Raw genomic sequence first — 23,418 nt, forward strand, 5'->3', positions numbered from 1 at the left:
AACGCTGTCAAATGCAGAGCTGGGAACTGATCCAGTTTGCCCATGTGTTATTATTGGTAAAATCGGTGTTAGAGTTACAAAGAATGTGTTTAGCACTTAGTCTGCGCTTGTAACGTCGATACACTCAGATCATCAGCAGGAGGGAATAAACTGTGATCTCAGGGGATAAGGCCTTGTGCCTGTACAGCATGAGCTGCAGACCAGCTCTCAGTTAAGGCTATAGAGCAGAGGCTTCACTCTCCCTTGCTAGCAGTCTCGGTGTTACATAGGTATGCACATTATTTGTAATATCAGTATCCAACGTTAGAAGATAATATTTAAATATTTGCTCGGGAACTAAGCAAATGTTTGCTAACACAATAAATGCCCACAATCAGGAGAGAACCATTTCCACATGTGAAATACTAGTATACCACAAGGCAAGTCATCTTCTCCATAATACAAGGAGGCTCATAGGCATGAGTCAAATCAATTTGTCGATTGCTCCTCCCTAAACATTTTAGGGGATATTGTTATCACTGTGCTGTTTGGAATTTGGGGAGGACAGTATTTCTAAGCATAAGCCAGGGATCCCCCAGCTACTTGGCTTGGGTTTGCACTAAAGGGCATTGTGAGAGGGAGGCCAGGCAAGGCAGGGGTTAAACAAGGCCTGTTAGCCCAATCAGCCCCGGTTCACCTGTGGCCAATGTCAGGCCTGGCGGGGTATAAAGGGAGGGAAGCCAGCTCAGTTTGGGGCTGACCAGCGACGAGGCAGGGGGCGGCTCTGAGGCAGGAGGCCCCAGGCCAGAGCTGCCACCTGGTTAGCTGCCAGAGGGCGCAACCCAGGACCCTCCCCCAGGTACTGAGGGGAGTGGGGAGCGGGGAGCCGCTCCCCAGGGAACCCCTCTCCCACCAAAAGGGGGAACTAGATTCTCGGGGCCACACCCCAAACTCAACCCATAGACACTTGGGTGGGAGCTGAGGACCCACCCAACAGGCCCTAGCCAGGGGGCCTAGCCACTAGGCCATCCGGCACCAGGTGCGAACCGCTCACAGGCATACAAAGCGTATATACATAACAGTTACCGTTACTTTTTGGAACTGAAGACTGTAACTTGGATGTGTGTGTTTTTCCCTCCTTTAGCCTTGTAAATAACTCAGTCCCTTGTCTTGTGCACACTTGCACTTATGTCAGTATAACTTACATCATTCGGGGATGGGAAAAGGCTCCCCCTGAATGATGTAAGTTACACCAACCTTGCTGCTGGTCTGAACAGTGCTGTGTGGGCAGGAGATATAACGTACCACCTCTCTCAGAGGTGGATTGATTATGCTGACAGGAGAACTCTTTCCTATTGGGATAGAACATCTGCACTAGAACATCTGTCCGTAGGGATTCTAGTGTAGACTAGACCTTGGTTAATAGTCCTTTCATTAGCTAACTATAGGATTGGCTACAGACATTGTCTGTGGTGAGAGATTTAGAGTGTTCTTACCTTCTAAATCTAGGTCAAGTGACTGATCCTTTGTGACTGGGAATAAACTGGATATTATTGTGAATTTTGTTATATGGGACCATCTGTCGCAAAGAGGAGCTTGCCTGGGTGACAAGAAGACTGTCTGTGACTCCATGTTAGGCTGTTGTCATACTTCAGGAGTTGGCACCTGTTACTTTGTTGGTGAAATCTAATTGTATAACATGCAACCAATTTGGGGTTTGTGCCCAGTGGCTTGCCAGTCTGCCCTGAGGTTGGCACTTTCAGCTTCTGACAGCTTGACAAGTACATTTTAAAATTGTAAATTGGAGTTGACAGTGCTCCTTTTGATCAAAGCATGTTAAGTGTTTTTAGACCATGGAGTAGGAGCTGCTATAAAGTCTTAAATTGTTTAAGCCTTATAGCTACATGTCTGGTACTGGTTTCTGTGACATGGAGGTCATTACTCATAGAAAATCTCCCTCTCTTATGCTTTTAAAAGTTTACTACTTTGACAAAGATGTTCCATTTACTGTAGCTTTGCTGAGGTGCAGTGTGTCTCCAACTTTCACTATAATCAGTTGGTGGGTCATTTCCCTGTGTCATTTCAAAGACGTTGACAGGCGTTCTCATAACCTGCATGTCAGAAGGGTCATGAAATTCTGTTAGAATAGGACACAAGAATAAGAAGTTTACTGAGAGCACATGCACATCCCTGACAAAGTACTTTCCCTCCACCTGAAGAACTATCTAAATGTATTTGAATGGGTATTACTGAAGCATAGGATGGTCTCATAGCCAGAGTCTATGAAGCTGCCTTCATCCTCAGGGTATTGAGGCCTAGTGGTGGTGTCTACATAGCTGCTCTAGTCTTCGGGGTAGAGGGTCCTGCCAATAGGTGTAGAAAAAGGTGTAAGAGACCGGGGCCAGTCCCACTACATGAGGTCTCAACCCTGGGTCCTATGGACCCAGCAGTCCTGGCTTCAGGTTCAGGCTGTCCTCTTAACAAGTGCATTCCCTGGGCCACTTCCTACCCTGGCTTTCGCATCTTGCATTTCCTCTGGAATAGCAGCCTGCCCTCTCCCTCATCCTCTGCAATTGACTGGAGTCCCTGTGGTTTCTGCCCTTCAGCTTCTGTAGTCTGACATTCTAACGGCATCCTGACAAGAAGCCTGCAGCAGATATCCACTCCCTTCCAGGCTGAGTGGAGCTCCCTCCTATTACGTATGGCTGGCAACTTGGAACATGCCCACCTAGGCTATGCCTACACTACAGCAATCTTTTAAAAGAAGTCCTTCCAGAAGATCTCTTACAAAAGAACTTCTTTTGAAAGAGTGCATCCACATACAAAAGAAAGTATCAAAAGAGTGATCTGCTCTTTCAAAAGAGAGCATCCACACAACCCCCACTCTTTTGAAAGAAATGGCCAGTGATCAAAAAATCAGGTGCCATGTGGACTACTTTTTCAGGGAAAAAGGGGCCTGCAGAGCATCTACACACACATTCTTTTGTAAGAAGCTTTCAAAAGAAGGCGCTCTTCCTGAAACAGGAGTGTAAGAATGCTTTGGAAAGGATTGCTGAATTCTTTCAATTTTAATTTTGAAAGAATGCATTTTGTGCATGGACGCTCAGCTGGGTATTTCGAAAAACGCCCTCGTTTCAAAAAATGTTTCACCCTAGTATGGGAGCGATGCCTTCTGGATGCAAAGTGCACAGTTAACCCTTGAAATTTCACCACATGAGATTTTTCAGAACTGGGATTAGATCTCAGCACAACACAGGGAAGCTGGAACTCCTGACTTTGCCTGCTGTTGGTACAATTTGCGTATGACACAAAGACTGGCAAAGCAGTAAACGATTATATGAACATGACAGTCATACTGAGTGATCAGGATTGCTTGATGAAGTGTGTTCTTTCAAACATTATAGAGAGAAATGCAAAGTTGTACCCCCAGAAAAATGAATGCAGGCCATACCTACAGAATGGAAGACTGGTAAAAGAATAAGAGAAGGAAGGAGCTTCATCTGTTTGTTATCAAAATAAGATTGAAAGATGGCCCGATTAGAATACATAAATATGTTCACAAGGCGAAATAGTGGCTACTAAAGGGCCCATTTGTTTGGCAGAAAGACATACCATAGAACCTCAGAGGTTACATACACCTCGCAAAGGGAGGTTATTTGTTAGTTTGAAATGTCCGTAACTCTGAACAAAACAATATGGTGTTTTCTTCAGAAGATCACAACTGAAAACTAACTTAATAGAGCTTTGAAACTTTATGATACAGAAAAAAAATGCTTGTTTTAATCATTGAATTTAAATGAAACAAGCAGAGAAACAGTTTCCTTACCATGAAAACCATTTTTTAAAAACTTTCCCTTCATTATCTTAGTGGCTTACATTTAACATAGTACTGTATTGTATTCTTATTTGCTTTTTACCTCCTTGTTGCCTGATGGCGTATTTCCTGTTCCAAATGAGGTGTGTGGCTGACCAGACAATATTTTTACACATTCTGCACTCCTATGCACAGCTTTGCTGCACACAGGAACTATTGTAGATATTTCTGTGAAAACATCCACTCAACGTGCAGCGGAAGTCAAAAAAGCTAACAAAATGTTATGAATCATTAAGAAAGAGAATAAGACAGATAATATCTCATTGCCGCTATTATAAATCCATGGTCTGCCCACATTCTGAATACTGCATGCAGATGTGGTTTCCTCATCTCAAAAAGATATTTGGACATTCAAAAAGCTCTGAAAAGGGCAACAAAAATGTTTAGAGGTATGAAATAGCTGAGGAGAGATTTATAAGAATGACATTTTTCAGCTTGCAAAAGAGATGACTAAGCGGGAGATATGACAGGGGTCTATAAAATCATGACTTGTTATAGAGAAGATAAACAAGGAAAAGTTATTTACTCCTCATCAGACAAGAACTAGAGGACATCAAATGAAATTAATAAGTATCAGGTTTAAAACAAACAAATGGAATTACTACTTCACACAACACACATTTAAACTGCTGAATTCCTTTCCAGAGGATGCTGTGAAGTCCAAGACTATAAAAGGGTTGAAAAATGAGCTAGAGAAATTTATGAATAACAGGTCCATCAATGACTATTAGCCAGGATACACAGGAATGGTGTCTCTAGCCTCTTTTTGTCAGAAGCTGGAAATAGGTAACAAGGGAGTGATCACTTGATTCTGTTCATTCTCTCTGGGCCACTGTCAGAAGACAGAATATTGAGCTAGATGGCCTTTGATCTGTCCCAGCGCGGCTGTTCTTATGTTCATCTTCAATGGCTTCCTTCCCCACGTATAGCTGACCTTTGTTTTTCAGATGGTTATAGCAACGTAAGGCACCTGCTGTGTCTAATTGGAAATCCAGCCCTGCCATCATTTTGTAACTTTGGTGTTTATGACTCTGTGGTTCAGCTGTAAAAAGAACCAATGGCTGGAAGCTATGGCCACAGAAACACAAATTGGAAATAAGGCTCAGATATCTATCTTAATTAAGGGTGATTAAGCACTGCAACAAACCATCAAGGGAGGTGGTGGACTCTCCATTTTGATGGCCTTCAGTGCAGTCTGGATGCCTTCGTGAAAGATATGTTTTCTCAGACACCAGCTAGTAGGCTTAATAAAGGGGTAACTGGGTGAAATTTAGTGGGCTAAGATATACAGAAGGTCAGGCTGGATGACCAAATGGTCACTTCCATATGTAAATTCTATGGCTACAGGTATACTATCAAATTTTGCCAGAAAAACCCCCAGTTTTGTCAACAGAAATTGTGGAGCGTGCGCACACAAAATGGAATTTGTTGACAGTATCTCAACAAAACATCACTTTTGCTGGCAGCATTCTGCCTCAAAGCTTTGAGGTAAATGCTGCTGTTGTGAGATTCTGTCAACAAAAACACTGTGTGGATGCTCTGGTGGGGTCTTATCTTGAAAGACAGGGTATCCACAACAGTGGGCAGCCTGGTTTGCTTCCAGGTGCCTGTTTTGTCGACAAAGCAGAGCACTCTCCTGATAGGCTTTTGTGTGTGGCTGCACTCTGTCAACAGAAGATTTGTCAGAAAATCTCTTCTGACAGTGACGCCTGCCAACAGAGCACTGTAGTGTAACCTTGGCCTATGACTATGACTATGTCTATGGTAGAGAGTTTTGTAGACAACTGGGGTTTTGTCAACCAAATTCGTGTAGCATCTACACAAACATGTGTTTTGTCGACAAACTGTGGACAAAAAAGCCATGCAGACACTCCAGGGGCCCTTTTGTTGACGGAATGGATCAAAAGAGCGATCCGCTTTTATGTGCAGCTGCAATCTGTTGACAGAAGTTTTGTTAGAACATCTCTTTCAACAGTAACTTCAATAGACAGATGTTGTTAGTGAAGACATTGTTTCAGAATGGCTCTCTGAGTCTCTGTGTGTAAAATTAAATGTGAGCAATATGAGCAATGACAAATGTAAAAGCTTTATTTTTATCTTTGCCTCACTGGGGCTGACTGGTTGGACATTTCTTTGGTACAAGACCAATGAAAGGTTTAATTTTCAAAAGGGCATCTTTGGGAATCTGCTTGAAGTCTGTTGGAGAAGTTAGATGATAATTGCTTGTAACTTGGTGTTTTGTTCTTTGTGTATTGTCTCTTGAGATCCTGCTAGAAAACTTGGAAAATTTGTGCAAGTCTCTGGAAACTGAGCATGTGGCAGAAAGAATATTCATTCACTCTGTATCCTTACTCCTTCATTCAATTTTTAATTAAGATTGCCACAGACATAATCCCCTTTCCCAGTGTTTTATTGTTGAGGGAATGAAACAGATTCACCTGTAGTGCAAAGTAGACGTGATGGGAACTGGCCCAAATGACTAACAGGTCTCCTTTGGGCTTACTTTACACCACCTCTTTACTTTTAATATTGCAGGCGAGCTCTCAAGTTCCCTTTGAGAAGAAGCCTCACTCGACCGAGATGTCACGGCACCACAGCCGATTTGAAAGAGATTATCGCACCGGGTGGGATCGCCGAGAATGGAGCTCAAATGGAAATCATGTGAACAGCAATAATTGTAACAGTTCAGCAAGCAGCAACTGTAACAACAGACCTGGGCTGTTGCCTTTGCCAATTGTTCCCTCTCGACTACCTACTCCAGCCACAGCTGCTTGCACCACAGTGAACAGTGACATTATAACGAGCCTTGTGGTTAATACGTCTGCGGCTTCAACTACCAAGGTATGAATTTACTTGTTTTCAGTAATGATGAGTCTGTGGAAACTACAGACAGGGCACCACTTGCCCCCTTCAGAAGCCCCTTGTTTATGCAGTGCTGTGGAAAAAAGTCCAATGGCTGCCTCCTGTGCTGCTCATTTATTAAGCTGTCCTTCATGGGATGGTTGATCTCCTGCTCCACTTCATGGCTGAACAGAGAGCAATCAGTGACAAATATCGCAGTATGAGTGTCACGCTTTTATTAATTTTTCTGAAGCACTTAGTTCTCCATTTTGGTGTTGGGAATAACCAACTTTGTCTAATGACCTGAGGAGTATTCCAGACAGAGCTATGGCTTTCCTACATGGGTCTATTTTTATGACACAGAGCAGACTGAGCAAAGGGCACTGGGGGGGTTTGTTTGGGTTTTGCTTCTGTTGCTTGTCCCTTTTCTATAAGGCTACATCTACGCAAGAGGGTTTTTCCAACAAGACTGGGCTTTTGTTGAAAAAACCCATGGAGCATCTACACACAAAAAGTGCTTTGTTGACACTGTCGACAAAACCCGGCACATCCTCTGGCAGCATTGTGCCTCTCCACATTGAGGAATAGTGACTGTGGACAGCTTCCTGTCAACATAAAAGCTGTGTAGATGCTCTGGTGGCCCTTTTGTCGACAGACAGGGCTTCCGGTTTGCCAGGCAGCCCTCTCTGCTGAGCTTCCAGTTGGCCATTCTGTCAAGAAAGGATCCGGGCAGTCTGCCCTTTCTCTGTGTACAAAGCAGATTGCTCTTTCAATCTGCTGTTTTGTGTGTGAACACGATCTGTTGACAGAAGTTTTTCCCAGAAGATCTCTTCCTACAGTCACTTCTGTCAACAGATGCTTCTCGTGTAGACATAGCCTAAGTCTCCGAGAGTGCCTTTTCCCATTGCCATCTGTAACATGGTAATGGGAACAGTGAGAACCCACAGTTGAGACCAGGCTGCCGGGTTTACACATGAATACATTTTAGGAAGCAAGAAAATGTTATACAGCAAATAAATAAAATCACTAGTAGTTTTTTGTTTTTGTTTTTTATTGATGTATTCTACTGGCTGGCACTGAGGTTTGTTGCTGGGGATTTTTGCTTTTGGCTCTCTCTTAAACTGTAGCTCTTCTTAAGTCTACAAAGTAGAATTTTTTATCATTGAAAAGTTGTTTGTTGCCTGCCTGCATACAAAAATGATTGGAAAAACTGAAAGGTGGGTGGATGGAAAACTCTGGCAAATATAAAGATATCCCTGGCTGTAGCAGATCGTGCCAGATGCCATGCTGCTTTTCTTTTTATGATATTTAAATTTTTCTTTCAACTTGGTTTCATGTTAATAAATGCAAGTGCCAAATAATACAGACGCAGACAGGGGGAAAGAAGACAATAAAGTTATTTAAAGTAAGCCAAAAACAAGCTAAAATTTTACTGTAATACCATACCCTGTTGATTTTTTTTCACACAGTAGAAAAACATGGTCAGTAGAGCACAAGGACATATTGGACCAAAGTTTACAGTATGAATGTTTTTTAAAATGGTCCACAGTGTTTTCCATTTATTTTAATTTGACAACTGGCAATAAGTTCCCAGTGGACCTGAATATGGGACTTCCCCAGATGTCCACCACAATAGCTGCATTTTGGTTATGTTTTGTCTGGAGATTATAAAGCAAGTTTTGAAGCCAGCACAGTGGTTTGTTTTATCTTGGCCTCTGTGCTGCTCAGCTTCCAGCTGTTGGGTGGAGGTGGAGGGGGATCAGCCCTGGATGCAGATGTTAAGCAGCCCATTGAGGCTGAGCGATTATAGTAAAATGGTTGCTTCTCGGGGGAGAGAGGGAAAGATCAGTATTTTAAGTGCTGTATGGCCATATATTAAAAACTGTTTCCTGGAGGAGTTGGAAAGAATGGTTTTGACATCTCTAGATCAATGGAAAGAAACAAGGCAGTGAGTAGATAATATAGGATGATATTTACCAGGAAATCTCCTGTCACCTGTGTGGTCTCCATCAATTTCATATATAAAAATCCCCATTCTCTCCTCTGGTTTTGTCTACATTGTAAATTGTAAAGCACTGCGATAGTAGCACTTTAACACGGCAAGGTAGCCACCTTTGCACGAGGAGTAACCCAGGGACCTGACGAATCTGTCAGCCCCACTGGGGATGTTGACTAGGAAATTTCCAACAAACTACATGAGAGAGTTTTGGAAATGGACAAGTCTGCTCTTTCTCACACGCACTCCACAGATTTACACTTGTGGTGCAGCTCCAATGATTAGTAGTTTCCCAAAGAGCTGTGTTGCCTCCAGCCATTGACTATCCAGCTAATGATTAACCATAAAAGTTTAAATCCGAGTTAATACATAACCACAAATCAGAAGACTGCAGAGTTCCTTGAGACATTTTAAAAAAGAGATATAGGACAAATTCTTAACCCAGAATTGAGCCCACTCACTTATATTTGGCTAAATCATATCTTCCAAACATATCTTCCTTTGAAAACGTCCAGAGATAGATAATCCACTAGCTCCCTTCCTACTTTGTTCCAGTGCTTAATGACCCTCAGTATTAAAAATGCATGTGTAATTCTACTTTGAATTTATCTGCATTCAGCTTTCAATGTTTTTTTTTTATATTTATTGTTGGATCATTGACGAAAATGATGAATAGCTTTGGGCCTAGTGCTGATCCTTTCGGAGGTGGCAGAGGTCCTTAATGACTTCGTTTCATTCTTCACCAAGAAGTCCAATGTAGAAATGCCTAACATAGTGAATGCTGGTGGGAAGGGGTAGGTTTAGAGGATAAAATCAAATAAAAAAAAGTTAAAAATTACTTAGCAAAATTAGATGTCTGCGGGTTACCAGGCCCTGATGAAATGCATCCTAGACTACTCAAGGAGATGATAGAGGAGATTTTGGAACATTTATCTATTATCTTTGTAAAGTCATCAAGGCTGGAAGAGATTCCAGAATACTGGAAAAGGGCAAATATACTGCCCATCTATAAGAAGGGAAAAAAGAACAACCCAGGAAACTACAGACCAGCCAGCTTAACTCCTGTGCCAGGAAATATAATGGCGTAAGTAATTCATCTGGAAGAAAATTAGGTCATAGGTAACAGCCAGCATGGATTTGTTAAGAACAAATTATGCCAGACCAAACTGCTAACTTTCTTTGATGGGATAAGTTTTGTAGGTAAGGGAGAAGCAGTGGATGTGGCATACCTAGACTTTACTAAAGCATTTGATATGGTCTCACATGATCTTCTTATCAATAAACTAGGCAAATACAACTTATATGGGGCTACTATAAGGTGGGTGCATAACTGGCAGGATAACTGTTCTCAGAGTAGTTATTAATGGTTTGCCGTCATGCTGGAAGGGCATAATAAGTGGAGTTCTGCAGAGGTGTGTTTTGGGACTGTTTCTATTCAATATCTTCATCAATGATCTAGATATTGGCATAGAGACTATGCTTATTAAGGTTGCAGATGATACGAAGCTGGGTGGGTTTACAACTGCTTTGGAAGACAGGGTCAGACTTCAAAATGATCTAGACAAACTGGAGAAATAGTCTGAGATAAACAGGATGAAGTTTAAGAAGGACAAATGCAAAGTACTCCACTTAGGAAGAAACAATCAGCTTCATTCATGCAGAATGGGAAGCAACTGTCTAGGAAGGAGTATGGCAGAAAGGGATTTATGGGTCATAGTGGACCACAAGGTAAACGTGAGTCAAAAGTGTGATGCTGTAGCAAAAAAAGCAAACGTGATTGTGGAATGCGTTAACAGGAGTGTTGGGAGCAAGATGCAGGAAGTCATTCTTCTTCTCTACTCAGCATTCATTAGGCCTCAGTTGGAGCATTGTGTCCAGTTCTGGGTACCACATTTCAAGAAAGATGTGGAGAAATTGGAGAAGGTCCAGATCAGAGCAACAAGAATGATTAACGATCTGGAGAACATGAGCTATCAGGGAAGACTGAAAGAACTGGACTCCTTTAGTTTAGAAAAGGCAAGACTTAGAGGGGACATGATAGCAGTTTTCAAGTACCTAAAAGAGGGGTGCAAGGAGGAGGGTGAAAAATTGTTCTCCTTGGCCTCTGAGGATAGAACAAAGAGCAATAGGCTTCATCCACAGCAAAGGAGGTTTACACTGGACTTTAGGAAAGCACCTCCTAACTGTCAGGATGGTCAAGCACTATAATAAACTACCTAAGTACATTGTGGAATCTCCAGCGCTGGAGATATTTAAGAACAAGTTAGATAGACATCTATCGGGGATGGTCGGGCAGTGCTTGGTCCTACTGAGAGGGCAGGTAACCGGACTCGATGACCAAGGTCCCTTCCAGTTCTAGTGTTCTATGATTTTGTGATTCCATGAACTGCTCTAGAAAAAGCTACGTTCTGTGATGATTCTCTGCCCATAACACCTCTTAGAAATCTTCCAGACTTAATCCAGTAAACTGTTTTATTGATATTGCATACTTGTATTTTTTAAAAAATTTAGAATGTCATTCAACATTATGTCAAATGCCTCATGGAGGTCTAAATGTATTACATACATGCAGTTACTCGTATCAACCAAACTTGTGATCTCATCAGAGATATTAGGTTTGTTTGCCAAGACTTATTAGCCATAAAGTCTTGACTGCTATTAATTATATTTCCATTTTTATTCTTTATTAATTGAAATCCTCGGTGATAAATTCAGAATGGACAAAAGGAAATATAATTGTACATAACATGTAATTAATTAACTGTGGAACTAATTATTAAATGATGTCATTGGGCCCCAGAGTTCAAACAGCCATAGATTTTAAGTCCAGAAGAGCCCTTTAGAAAAATCTAGCCTGGTCAGACAAGATTGTAACAAGAATATCCAGAATTATAATAGCTTATGCTAACAAAAAAGTAATGGAAAGGATGTAAAACTTAAGCCAGTCTCTAACTTTTAGGGATGACCTCCATGACATGCAGGACATTTAAGTGCTGCATTGTTCAGTAGGAGAGAATGAGTGACTCATAGCACCAATGGTTAATGTCAAGTTTGATTTTAACACACTTAGGCTGTGTCTACACTAGCCCCAGACTTCGAAATGGCCACACAAATGGCCAGTTTGAAGTTTACTAATGAAGCGCTGAAATGCATATTCAGCGCTTCATAAGCACGCGGGCAGCCGTGGCACTTCAAAATTGACGCGCCTCGCCACCGCGCAGCTCATCCCGACGGGGCTCCTTTTCGAAAGGACCCCGCCTACTTCGAAACGGCGCTGCCTACTTCCTTATTCCCCATGGGAATAAGGGGACTTTGAAGTAGGTGGGGTCCTTTCGAAAAGGAGCCCCGTCGGGACGAGCTGCGTGGCGGTGAGGCGCGTCAATTTCGAAGTGCCGCGGCCGCCCGCGTGCTAATGAAGCTCTGAATATGCATTTCAGCACTTCATTAGTAAACTTCAAAATGGCCATTTACGTGTCCATTTCGAAGTTTGGGGCTAGTGTAGACGTAGCCTTAGTCCCATTACATATGATTATTTGATTCAGGTATTTCTCCCACAAGTTTATTTGCTCATCGAAATTATCAAGGAAATCCCCATAAAACTGCTGCACTGCTTCCAATAGAGGCAATGAAATATGCTAGAAACAGAGTAAGGGTGCCACGCAATATTCCAACCATGTTATCTATTCTCTGTTGTTTTTCCGAATTACTTTCTATGTTACTTGTACAATTTTCTCCTTCAAAGCTTCTGCATCACAGATGCAATTTAGAAGTGTTGTCATGGGCTGTAATTTGAAATTTTATTACCAAGAGATTTTTTGGCTATAGAACATTTACTTTTATCAACTGGATATTATTTTTAAATGCCTGAAAAGATTGATACATCTACAGGATCTATGCAATGTCTGATTTTGTTTTATTTTGTTATTTTGTTTTGTTCAGCATTAATTTAAAAAAAAACCCTTTGCCTGGAACATGAATTGATTCCTAAGCCCCCGCATCCTTAATGATTTGTTAGTTTCAAGGTTAAACCTATTACAATGGGTATAAAAAATTGAGCCTCAAATTCCAATAGGATTTTCTTCAGCATAGCCGATGGTAACTGTATATGTTTTAGTGTAGTTACTGTGCCTTACCAGGGAGTAACTGAAATCAGAGCCTGTCCTTCTGTGTTTACAGTGCTCCCATAAGGTTTAAGGTTTGTGTGTTGTTGCTAGAAGAGATTTGATCCTTCATGGTTAGGTTCAAAGGAAATGTGGGAGGGGAGAATGAGAGTGCAAAACATTTCTCAACCTCTCTGGAAAGCAGGACAGGGAATGCAAAGGGAGAAATCTCCTTCTGTCTCCCCAGGCACTGTCTTAACCAAGGAAGAGAAAACAAAGCAATGCAGGTGGGGATGTTTTCTTATTTTAAAGGAGAAGCAAATCAGTCAGACTGGAGAATGATTTTCTTACTGTTATAAAATAAAATGAACTAAAATACTGTAGAGGTAAAATGTTATACACATTTGTTTTCTTTTAAGTACAAAATAACTTAGGTCCCCTACCCCTACAAGGTTCTCATTCTTTAGTCTGTCCCCTGATGACTCTTTGCTGTACACAGAATCAAGGGATTATGATGTAGCACAACAGTTGTTTAGTCCAGTGGCTTTCAACCTCTCCAGACTACTGTACCCCCTTATGAATCTGATTTATCTTGTGTACTCCAAGTTTCACCTCACTTAAAAATTACTTGCTTGCAAAATCGAACATTAAAATACAAAAGTGTCTCAGCAGAGTTAGTGAAAAATCGCTGACTTTCTCATTTGTACCATATAAGTATAAAATAAATCAAATAGAATGTAAATATTATACTTCTTTCTGTGTATAGCATATACAGCAGTATAAACAAGTCATTGCATGGAACTTTAGTTTATACTGACTTGGATTGTGCTTCTTATGCACCCTGTTGTAAAACTAGACGAATGTCTAGATGAACTGAGGAACCCTCTGGAAGACTTCTGTGTATCCCCAGGACGAGAACCACTGATCTTGTTTAACCCTTTGCCGAGGTGCGGGATTTGTTGTGTCTAAACTAAAGGTGCGGAATTATTTGGCCCATGGCTTGCCTTGATTTGACACACACACATACACACCCCCTAGGGGCACAAGCCAGTTCCGGCATTCCAGCCGTGTGTTGGGGGGAGATTGTGGCTGGAAAATCATTGCTGGCTCACAGCCCTGGATGGGGAAGGGGGGCAGGGCAAGCCCTGAGCCTCATAGGGCACATCAAGGCAAGCTGCAGACCAGGTGCTCTGCCTTAAAGGGTGGAGGAAGTGGCTCCTGCGTGCTGCAGGGAAACACACCTTTCATTCCCATTGACTGAACTGAGGGCAGTGGGAGAGGCAGGGGGCAGTTCCCTGCTGTGCGCTGAGCCACATGGGCCCCACCCATGAGCTCTGTCCCCTGCTGCTCTAGCCCAGACCCCGTGCCCACCCCAGCTCCTGAACTCCTCTCCCACCAAAACCCTGCTCCCCTACTCTGCTGCTGCACCCCCTTCCAGACTTCCATCCCACTCTGCTCCTCCAACCTCCCTCCTATCCATACCCCCAACTCCCACCCAGATCCCACCCACCACACCACCCGTCCCCTTCTGCAACCCCCTTCTGGGCCTCACCCCTTTCAAGGCTCCCCACAACCTCAGCCCACTCTGGGACCCACCCATCCACAGTCTTCCCCAATCCTGCTCCTGTAGCCCGCCTCCCACCCAGACCCTGCACTCCCAGCTCACTCCTGCAGCCTATGGCTGTGTCTACACGTGCCCCAAACTTCGAAATGGCCATGCAAATGGCCATTTCGAAGTTTACTAATGAAGCGCTGAAATGCATATTCAGCGCTTCATTAGCATGCGGGCGGCAGCGGCGCTTCGAAATTGACGAGCCTTGCCGCCGCGCGGCGCGTCCAGACGGGGCTCCTTTTCGAAAGGGCCCCGCCTACTTCGAAGTCCCCTTATTCCCATGAGCTCATGGGAATAAGGGGACTTCGAAGAAGGTGGCGTCCTTTCGAAAAGGAGCCCCGTCTGGACGCGCCGCGCGGCGGCAAGGCTCGTCAATTTCGAAGCGCCGCTGCCGCCCGCATGCTAATGAAGCGCTGAATATGCATTTCAGCACTTCATTAGTAAACTTCGAAATGGCCATTTGCATGGCCATTTCGAAGTTTGGGGCACGTGTAGACACAGCCTATGTCTGACCCAGACCCTGCACCCTCACACTCAGCATACTTCTGCACCCTACCTCTTGCCCAGACCTCCTATCCCAAGTTCACTCCTGCACTCAACTTCCTGCCCAGACACCACATCCCTACCTTACCCCACTCTCTGGTAACTTCCTCCCATGCACAGAACCCCTCATTTTGACTCCACCACAGAGCCTACAAAGCCCCACAAAAATCTACCAGCCCTGTCCCCCCCACAGGCTCTGAGATGGAACTTGAGGGTAGTGAGGTGAATGTCTTTTTTTCTGCTTCTCACTTGGGGGTCACTTCTGTGCGTTTTTTCCCGTTTTTTTTTTCTCTTTTCTCCTCCCCTGGAGGCAGTGTTTGTTTGTTTGCATCCCTTTTTCATGTGGCCCCTGCCCATTTTTTCTGTGGGTTAGTGGCCCTCAACTCAAAGTTTCTCCATCCCTGATTCAAACCATCGAAGGCAGGTGACTATCCAGCTTCCTTTTGGAAATCTCCAGTGAAGAATCTTCCATGACCCCCTCACCCCTACCCCATAGCAGTCCGATCCATTTTCCCACTGCTCTCATCAGAGCCATCCGGTGAGTACAGCAAATCGGGGTGACTGTCCGAAGCACCCTACAAAATGGCCCTAGTTCTTATGTTGAAGAAGTTTTTCTTGAGATTTTTTCTAAATCTGCTGTGCTGGAGCTTGAACCCATTACCTCCTGCCCTGTCTTCGAGAAAGAAAGAGCAACTTTTTGCACCTTTTTTTTTTTTTGAGGCAAGTCTTTCAAATATCGGAAGACCACTGGCAGGTCCCCTCTCATCTAGGTCTCTTCTCCAAACTAAACATAGCCAGTTTCTTCACCCTTTGCTCATATGGCTTGCGTTCCATTCCTTTGATCATCTTTGTTGCTCATCTGTGGATCCCTTCCAGCTTCACTACATCCTTTCCATACACTGGTGACCAAAACTGGACACAGCGCTCCAGCTGAAGCCTAACCAGTGCTGGACAGAGCAGCACTATCACCTCCCAGGGTTTGCGTGTGAGGCCTCTGTTAATGCTTTTTTTGCCCCCCAGCATCACATAGCTAACTCATGTCGAGGCTGTGATCCACCACAACTGCCAGATCCTTCTCAGCAGTGTTGATGCCAAGCCAGTTATCCCCCATTTTGTACTTGTGCATTTGCTTTTTCTTCCCTAAATGCAGCACCTTACAGGGGTGACTGGTGGTGCAGGGAATGCTATCCGGGGGGCATGCTAAGACACCCTATTTAGCAGTTAAAATTTTGGCAGGGCCATAGAGAGGTGGTGTGCTTCCTCAATGCTATTACAGGTCACCTCTGGCACCTTACTTTTGTCCTTTTTGACTTTCATTTTTGGTGTCTGTAGCTCAGTTCCCACTTTATCAAGGTCCCTCTGACTTTTAGTTCTATCCTACAAAGTATTGGCAACCCTTCCTAGGTTTGTGTCATCTGTAAATGTGATCATTGCATTTTAAATACCTGCATCCAAGTCAATAATAAAGATATTAAACAACACTGGACTCATAACACATCCCTGTGGAACCCCACTTGAGACCTCCCTGCAATCTAACATCCTTCCATTAATACATGGGTGAGCAAACTTTTTACGCTGGGCCCTACTTTTCATCCTTGCAATTAGCAGCCCTCCACCCCCCACAACCTGTCTGACAAAGCAGGTCTTTACCCATGAAAGCTTATGTGCCAAAATATCTGTTAGTCTATAAGGTACCACAGGACTTCTTGTTGTTCTCAAAGATACCGACTAACACAGCTACCTCTCTGATACTTGTCATCCTGTCTATTGTAACCCAAAGTGATAAAAACTTGGTTATGTTCATATGGGAAAAAATCCCTTTCAGCACGTTTAAGAAAATAAGTCTGTACAAAGTAAAAACCTTATCGATCGATCTAGAAATGTGAATAAACATTCATAAACACAGTAACATTTCAACATTTTAAATAAAATGGGAGAGCCTAAGATCCAGCAGCTGCTTGTGCTCCTCCCCTCCTTAGGAAATTTCACGCACACACCCCAGATGGAGGCCAGCCCCCCACTTTGCACACTTCTGAATTAAGAGGCACTCTTTGTTTGCAGTTGGTTAACCTGTTGTGTATCCACATAATGGTAGTTCTGTAGAGCATGTACTTCACCAGCTTTCTTTTCAGACTGTCATGTGGAACTGTGTGAAAAGCCTTGCAGAAGTTCAGATATCTTAGGTCCGCTGTGTTCCCTCTATCCACCAAAATACTTTACCTCAGCAAAGAAAGAAATCTGGCTCAGTAAATCCAGACTGGCTGCTAATGATTACCCCTTCATCCAGGACTTCCTTAGGATTTATGAGGTCCTACACAGTATTATTAAACTGGTCCCCATATGCCCAACAGCATCCTGGGGTGGGGGATGATGATTTGTTAGAGTGTGATTTTGCAGACTACCTCTTGCTTTTCTTTTTGCCTTTTGAACGCACTTGTGATACCTAGAAATTATCCCCTTTCCCTCATCTTCATTACTTGAACCTACTTGCACCTTGGCTGTATTCAGCATCCCCCCATATGTCAGGCTAGGTAGGCGATGTCCAATGATGCATTTCCCAGTATTTGATAGATGGAGCCCATCCCAGTACAGTATTCCTTTTTCATGGAACATCAGCTTATCATCAAAGAAGCCAGAGCCCTCTTAACCATCACCGTCTGCATGACCACGTATTCACTTTCCGAATCTGTACCTTTTCCTTCAACAGGGAGGGTGGATGAGAACAACATTTGTTCCCAAACTCCATCATCCTTCTTCCCAGAGCCATGTAGTCTGCAGTGATCCATTCATCGTCATTCCTGGCAGTATCATTGGTGCCCATGTAGATAAGTAGGCACAGGAAGCAGTTGCCCCTCGCCTTGTTCTCAGTCTAATAAACCACTCAGGCCCCACCTGGAATAAAGAATTTCCAATTCACACAGTCAAGCATTTCCCTTAACTAGCATCAGTCAAATAAATGGTCGCGGAAGACAGACACTCTGATAGACATCACTGTATTTAGCACCGTAGGACGTTGTCCTTTCAGTTCTGAGATAACTGCCTAAGCTGATGTTTGGTTTCTGTAAATATTTAAAATATTGATTAAGTAGATGAAGAATAAGCATGATTTGTTTTTTCAAGTTATGCCCTATGTTGTACATGACTAATTACATTCAACCATTTGCTGCTCTACATGGTCACTAAAATGTATGTACTCTTGCTATTATAAAACATAAGCGGCTTGCATAAAGAGGGATTATAAATATTGGAATATGTGCTTGCTAGAAAACAGTAAATATGCAGTGATAAAGTATACGTGACTTACAGTTCAGCTTCTCTGGACTGGGCTGCTGTAGGGTCTCATGGGGTCTGGTATTGACACCTGGCATTTTATTTTTTTGTCAAAATTTCTGATGGAGCACTGTTCTCCTTGGGTAGTCTGTCAATTCTTTGACACAGTGGAACAGCACAGACCAAGTGCAGAGGTGAGAAAAAGTCATGTTTCAGAGTCTCCCTTTTTTTTTTTTCTGGGGCAAATTAGTGTGATTCTAAGTCTGATTTCAAGCTGTGTGTCAAAAATTACAACTGCTAGTTCTAGGAAAATGGGTTAACCCTTGCAGGAACTTGTGGGGGCGGGGTAGGGAGGGAAGGTAAAACTAGCTTTGTCTGTGCTTCATATTTTTCCAGGAGCAAGCCTTTCCTTGGTTGTACATGTAGGTCTAAGGAGATCACCCTTTTGTTTTGTTTTGTTTTGTTTTAATCTGTTGTCTCAAGAAACATTAAGAGATTAGAGCAGTGTTACCTGGTACATTAGCACCAATATATTTGTAAGGGGAGACAGGTATTATCTCTGCTCTCCTGGTAGTTCACTGGGTTTGAAAGTTCTGTAGCTTTGTGTGATTCACTAATTACCTTTTAATGTGATGTGCTAGGTAACAGCTAGGTAACAGCTTCCAGATTTCTGTATGGTTTCCCTTTCATTAAGAGTTTTCTCAAATTAATCAGTTCGCTTCTTTCTTTCTCCTCCTGCATCTTCAGGGGCACAGAGCATATGCTATATTCCAGCATTTATTTGGGTCTTATGTGGATCTGGTCAGCCTGCTGAGTGTCATGAGGATGATTGATCTAGCTTCTTCCTCCCTCTTTCTGCATGTTTCTCTAGGTTGTCCACTTTTTTGCTCTTGCCGGGTGGTATCCATCCTGTCTCTTTTTGTGGAAGTCATGCCAGTGGCATCCTGAAAAGCTTTCCCTAAATCTTCTCACCATGGTTAATGCTTTAAGTTGCTTTGCTTTGTTTGCATTTTCTGATGTTGAGAGTCTGGCATGGGGACTCTGAATATCTTCCATGGTATCTTACTATTATAATACTGAGTACATCTTTGAGCTGATCTTTTCAATTTTGGCTGTGTATTTCCGTGGCTCTTCTCCATAAAGGAGGTCAGACAAGATGCCACTATTAAAAATTAATATCTTTCTGTCTGGGCCAGTCATGCCACTTTTTCAAAGCTTTTCAAGTTTGTGGAAGTCATTTACTGATTTTGTCATTTGTTACGTGACCTCTGTCATGTTTTCATCATCATTGTACATCTCACTTTCTAAAAAGATTAAAAAGCCTTAGTTCAGGTGTTTGTCCATCTACTCGGGTGTTCGCTTTTGGGCACTGATAGTCATACATTTTGTCTTCCCCTTCCTGATAAACAAACCATTTTGTTTTGATGTGCCTGCCAAAAGAAGGTCCTTCTCTTCCATTAAGTAGTGTGTTGAACTAAACAGACAATATCAGCAAAAACAAGGTCATCCAGTTAAGCTTTATTATTTATCCTTGTATGACTTGTCTTCTGCAATTACTTTCCTCATGGCAATAGGCATTGACCAATACATATGGTATGGGGACATAGTACACCCTCACCTTACTGCAGCTGTCAATGCAAACCATTGGCTTTTGATGTTACCATCTCAGACTGAATATTTGGCCATACATAGGTTCTTGAACATTTTAATTATATTTTTGCTGAGATTCCATCATACACCATGATTTTCCAAAGACTATTGCGATGTAAGCTGTCAAAGACATAGAAATCTATGGACCTGATCTCTGTGATATAAAACCTACTTGCTTCTCTCTGTGCTAGAGGTCTGCTTGTTTCTTGATACGTGCCAGGATAATGTTGGGCATGATTTTCCTAGGCACTGAGAGTAATGCGATTTCCCATCAGTTATTGCAGTTGTAGAGGTCACCCTTTTTGGGCAGTTTATGGCAAAGTCCCTCTTCTCCTGGGTTTGGTTCTGTGTTCCATTCATAGACTATGAAAACACAAGGAAAGTCTGGGTGGGAGGTTGTCTCCCACTCTAAGTATTTCTCCAGTAATATTATTGTCTCTAGGTGTTTTTCTCTTTGATTTTTCTATTGGCTTTTATAAATTCTTTTACTATAGTATATTCTAGTCAGTAGCAAGCTGTATTAATAGTTCTTCATCACATTTTTAGTGGTTTGTTTGGACTTGGTCCATAGGCACTATACACATATTACTAACTGCATTGCCTATCACACTGCATGTTACATTGTGTACCTATCCTTTGTACTATGCTTAGTGTTTGGGTGCCCTATAGACCACGGATTCCCAACCTCTTTCTTTCTGAGGCCCTTCCACCATGGTATAAAGACTCCATAGCCCACCTGTGTCACAAACTGGTTTTTGGCATGTAAAAGCCAGGGCTGGCATTGAAGGGTAGCAAGCAAAGCAGCTGTCTGGGGCCCCATGCCACAGGATCTCAGGGCATGGCTTCAGTCCCCAGCGGCAGGGCTTAGGCTTTCTACCATAGTATTGAGCAAGTCTAATGCTGGTCCTTCTTGGGGAATCCCTTAAAGTTGTTCACAGCGTCCCAGGGGGCCTTGGAGCTCTCATTGAGAATCTCTGCTATAAACTGCGGTAGAAGGGGCCCTTTGAGGGCACACATCAAAGAGGCAGTAAAGCAACATTGGGCTATACAGTTTAAAGGGTAGTTTCCTTCCTGTGTTTCTTGTTTTATTTAAATCCTAGAATCTTGTGATTGGTTCTGCCAGAGGCTTTCTGTTAGGGTTTGGGGTCTGTAGCAGTGGCATGAAGCAATTACACTGAACATCACTGTACTCAGTCTCACTGTAGTTTGCTCCCTTACTGTGATGGTTTCAGGAGGTTGAGCTGGCAATAGAGGGCTTTGGATAGTCAATCGCTCAGAGACATTATCTGTCAAAGCCCTCAAGATTCCCTGGCAAATTTTTCAAAACCCTCAGGATCCTCTGGCACCTTTTTCCTTCCCATATTTTCAGTTCCCAGGCAGCAGGCTCAACATGGCAGTCAACATTCTGCCCTTCAAGAAGGCCTGGGCAAAGCTCTTCTCAAAGCTTGTTCAGTGTGAACCAGCAGTTTGGAGGGAGATTTCCTTATTCTCACCATTTTTCCTGTCCTTGGATGGTTCACTCAAGGCATCACTTTGTATTTGTGTGTGTGTGTGTGTATTTATATATATATTTATATATATACATATATATAATAAATATAATAAAAATATAATAAAAATATAAAGGTATTTTCTGTTTTATACTCTGTCCCTTTCTTAATGAATCCTAAATTTGTTTGAATTTTTTGACTGTTAACGCCAGATTGGGTATTTTCTGAGAACTATCCACAATGACTCCAAGATCTCTTTACTGAGTGCTAATGGCTAATTTCTAGAAATGTAAGTACATCATATCCATTGGATCTCCCCTGTCCACAAGTTTGTTGACTACTTCAAAGAATTCTAGTAGATTGGTGAAGTGTGATTTCCTTTCCATGTGTCTGACAGTTCTGTTCTTTACTATTGTTTTGCCCAGGGTCTCTGGTACTGGTACTGAAGTGAGAGTTACCAGCTTGTAATTGCAAGGATTGCCTCTGGGGCCCTATGGCTATCCTCCAGACATTTGTACAAAGTCTCCTTTGGAACTGCTGGGTGAATGTCATCTGGTCCCAGTGACTAATTTCTGTTTGATTTGTCAGTTTGTTCTGAAACCTCTCTAATGACACCTCAGTCTTCTTCAGATATGTAATCTAAAAAGAATGGCTCAGGTTTGGGAATCTCCCTCTTGCCCTTCGCTATGGAGACTGCTGCAAAACATTCATTTAGTTTCTATGCAATGAGAGAAACTTATCACCCCTGAGTGCTTTGTTAGTATCTCAACCGTTCAGTGGCCCCACTGGTTCTTTAGCAGGCTTCTTGCTTATGATGTAGTTAAAAACAATTTGCTCTGACATTTTGAGTTCTGGGCTAGCTGTTCTTTAAATTCTTTTTTGGCCTTCCAAATTATATTTCCACATTTCATCTGTGAGAGCTTATGCTCCTTTCTATTTTCCTCGTTTGAATTTAACTTCCACTTTTTTAAACAATGCTTTTTGTTTCTCACTACTTTTTACGTTTGTTTGTTTTTTTAGCCATGGTGGCACATTTTTGGTTTTCTTGTTATGTCTTTTTTTTTGTATTTAATTTGGAGTATGCATTTAAGTTGAGCTTCCATTATAGAGGCTTTCAAAAGTTTCCATGAAGCTTGCAGGGATTTCACTTTTGGCACAGTGCCTTTTAATTTCTGTTTAACTAACCTGCTCATCTGTGTGTGATCCCTCTTTCTGAAATGAAATGCTTCAGTGTTGGACTGCTGTAATGTTTTGTCCACCCCAGGGGTGTTAAATCTAATTATACTATGGTCGTTATTATCAAGTTGTCCAGCTATATTCACTCCTTGGACCAGATCCTGCTCTCCACTTAGGACTAAATCAAGAATTGCCTCTGCTGTTGTTGGTTCTGTGGGACATCCTAGTGAAAAACAAAACAAGAGACTGTGTTCACAGAACCTGTTGAAACATTTCCTTGCACTGCAGCGATATTTCTATACAGACTATCCAATCAATCCAATCCACTGCAAGAGTAAACCCCTCCATAGAAAATACCTCTGAGAAGTAAAAGTGGTAGAAAATAAAATAAATGTGTAGGAGGAACATGAATATTTTCACTAAATTTTGTTTGTTTTTGATATTTCTCTGGTTAGTGCTGCTCATAATGGAACTGACAACAATGTTGGCATGCATTAAATGGTAGTAATTATGATTCACAATTTCATAGCCTACTGAAATGAATCTGGGCATGAGGGACAGTCTCATCTCTGGTTGTGCTATTCTTTCAACCTGCTTACAGACTGAATAGGACAGTGGTTCATCAGTGTTACATTGTGATTACTGTCATTGCAACCAGGGGAGAGCTCATGATTCTCATTCTTCCTTTTTAAATAGAAGCTGATGTTCTAGGCAACACAGTAGAAGCCACAGAAAGCCCCTGTGGCTGTTGTTTTGCAGAAGCCTTTGTGACACTTATTTCCAGAGATCCCACACATAGCTGATGACTCCAGTTCCCATACCAGAGTGAGCAATGCGGTTTTATACATTTTTGGTGCCAGACAATGAATCTTGAGAATCTGGAAATG

General features: G+C 42.5%; 1 protein-coding gene across 3 annotated transcripts in view; it reads left to right on the plus strand.

The window, feature by feature from the left end:
* KLHL29 (kelch like family member 29) overlaps positions 1-23,418 on the plus strand; it is a 607,456-nt gene that overhangs the window by 218,902 nt on the left and 365,136 nt on the right. For all 3 annotated transcript variants that reach the window (XM_074991331.1, XM_074991330.1, XM_074991329.1), the window contains one exon: positions 6,389-6,694. In XM_074991331.1, coding sequence (XP_074847432.1) covers positions 6,434-6,694 — 261 coding nt within the window. In that variant the 5' untranslated portion in view covers positions 6,389-6,433. The remainder of the gene's footprint in view (positions 1-6,388; positions 6,695-23,418) is intronic.

The sequence above is a fragment of the Carettochelys insculpta genome, chromosome 3 (assembly GCF_033958435.1).
Source record: "Carettochelys insculpta isolate YL-2023 chromosome 3, ASM3395843v1, whole genome shotgun sequence".
Taxonomy (NCBI): domain Eukaryota; kingdom Metazoa; phylum Chordata; order Testudines; family Carettochelyidae; genus Carettochelys; species Carettochelys insculpta.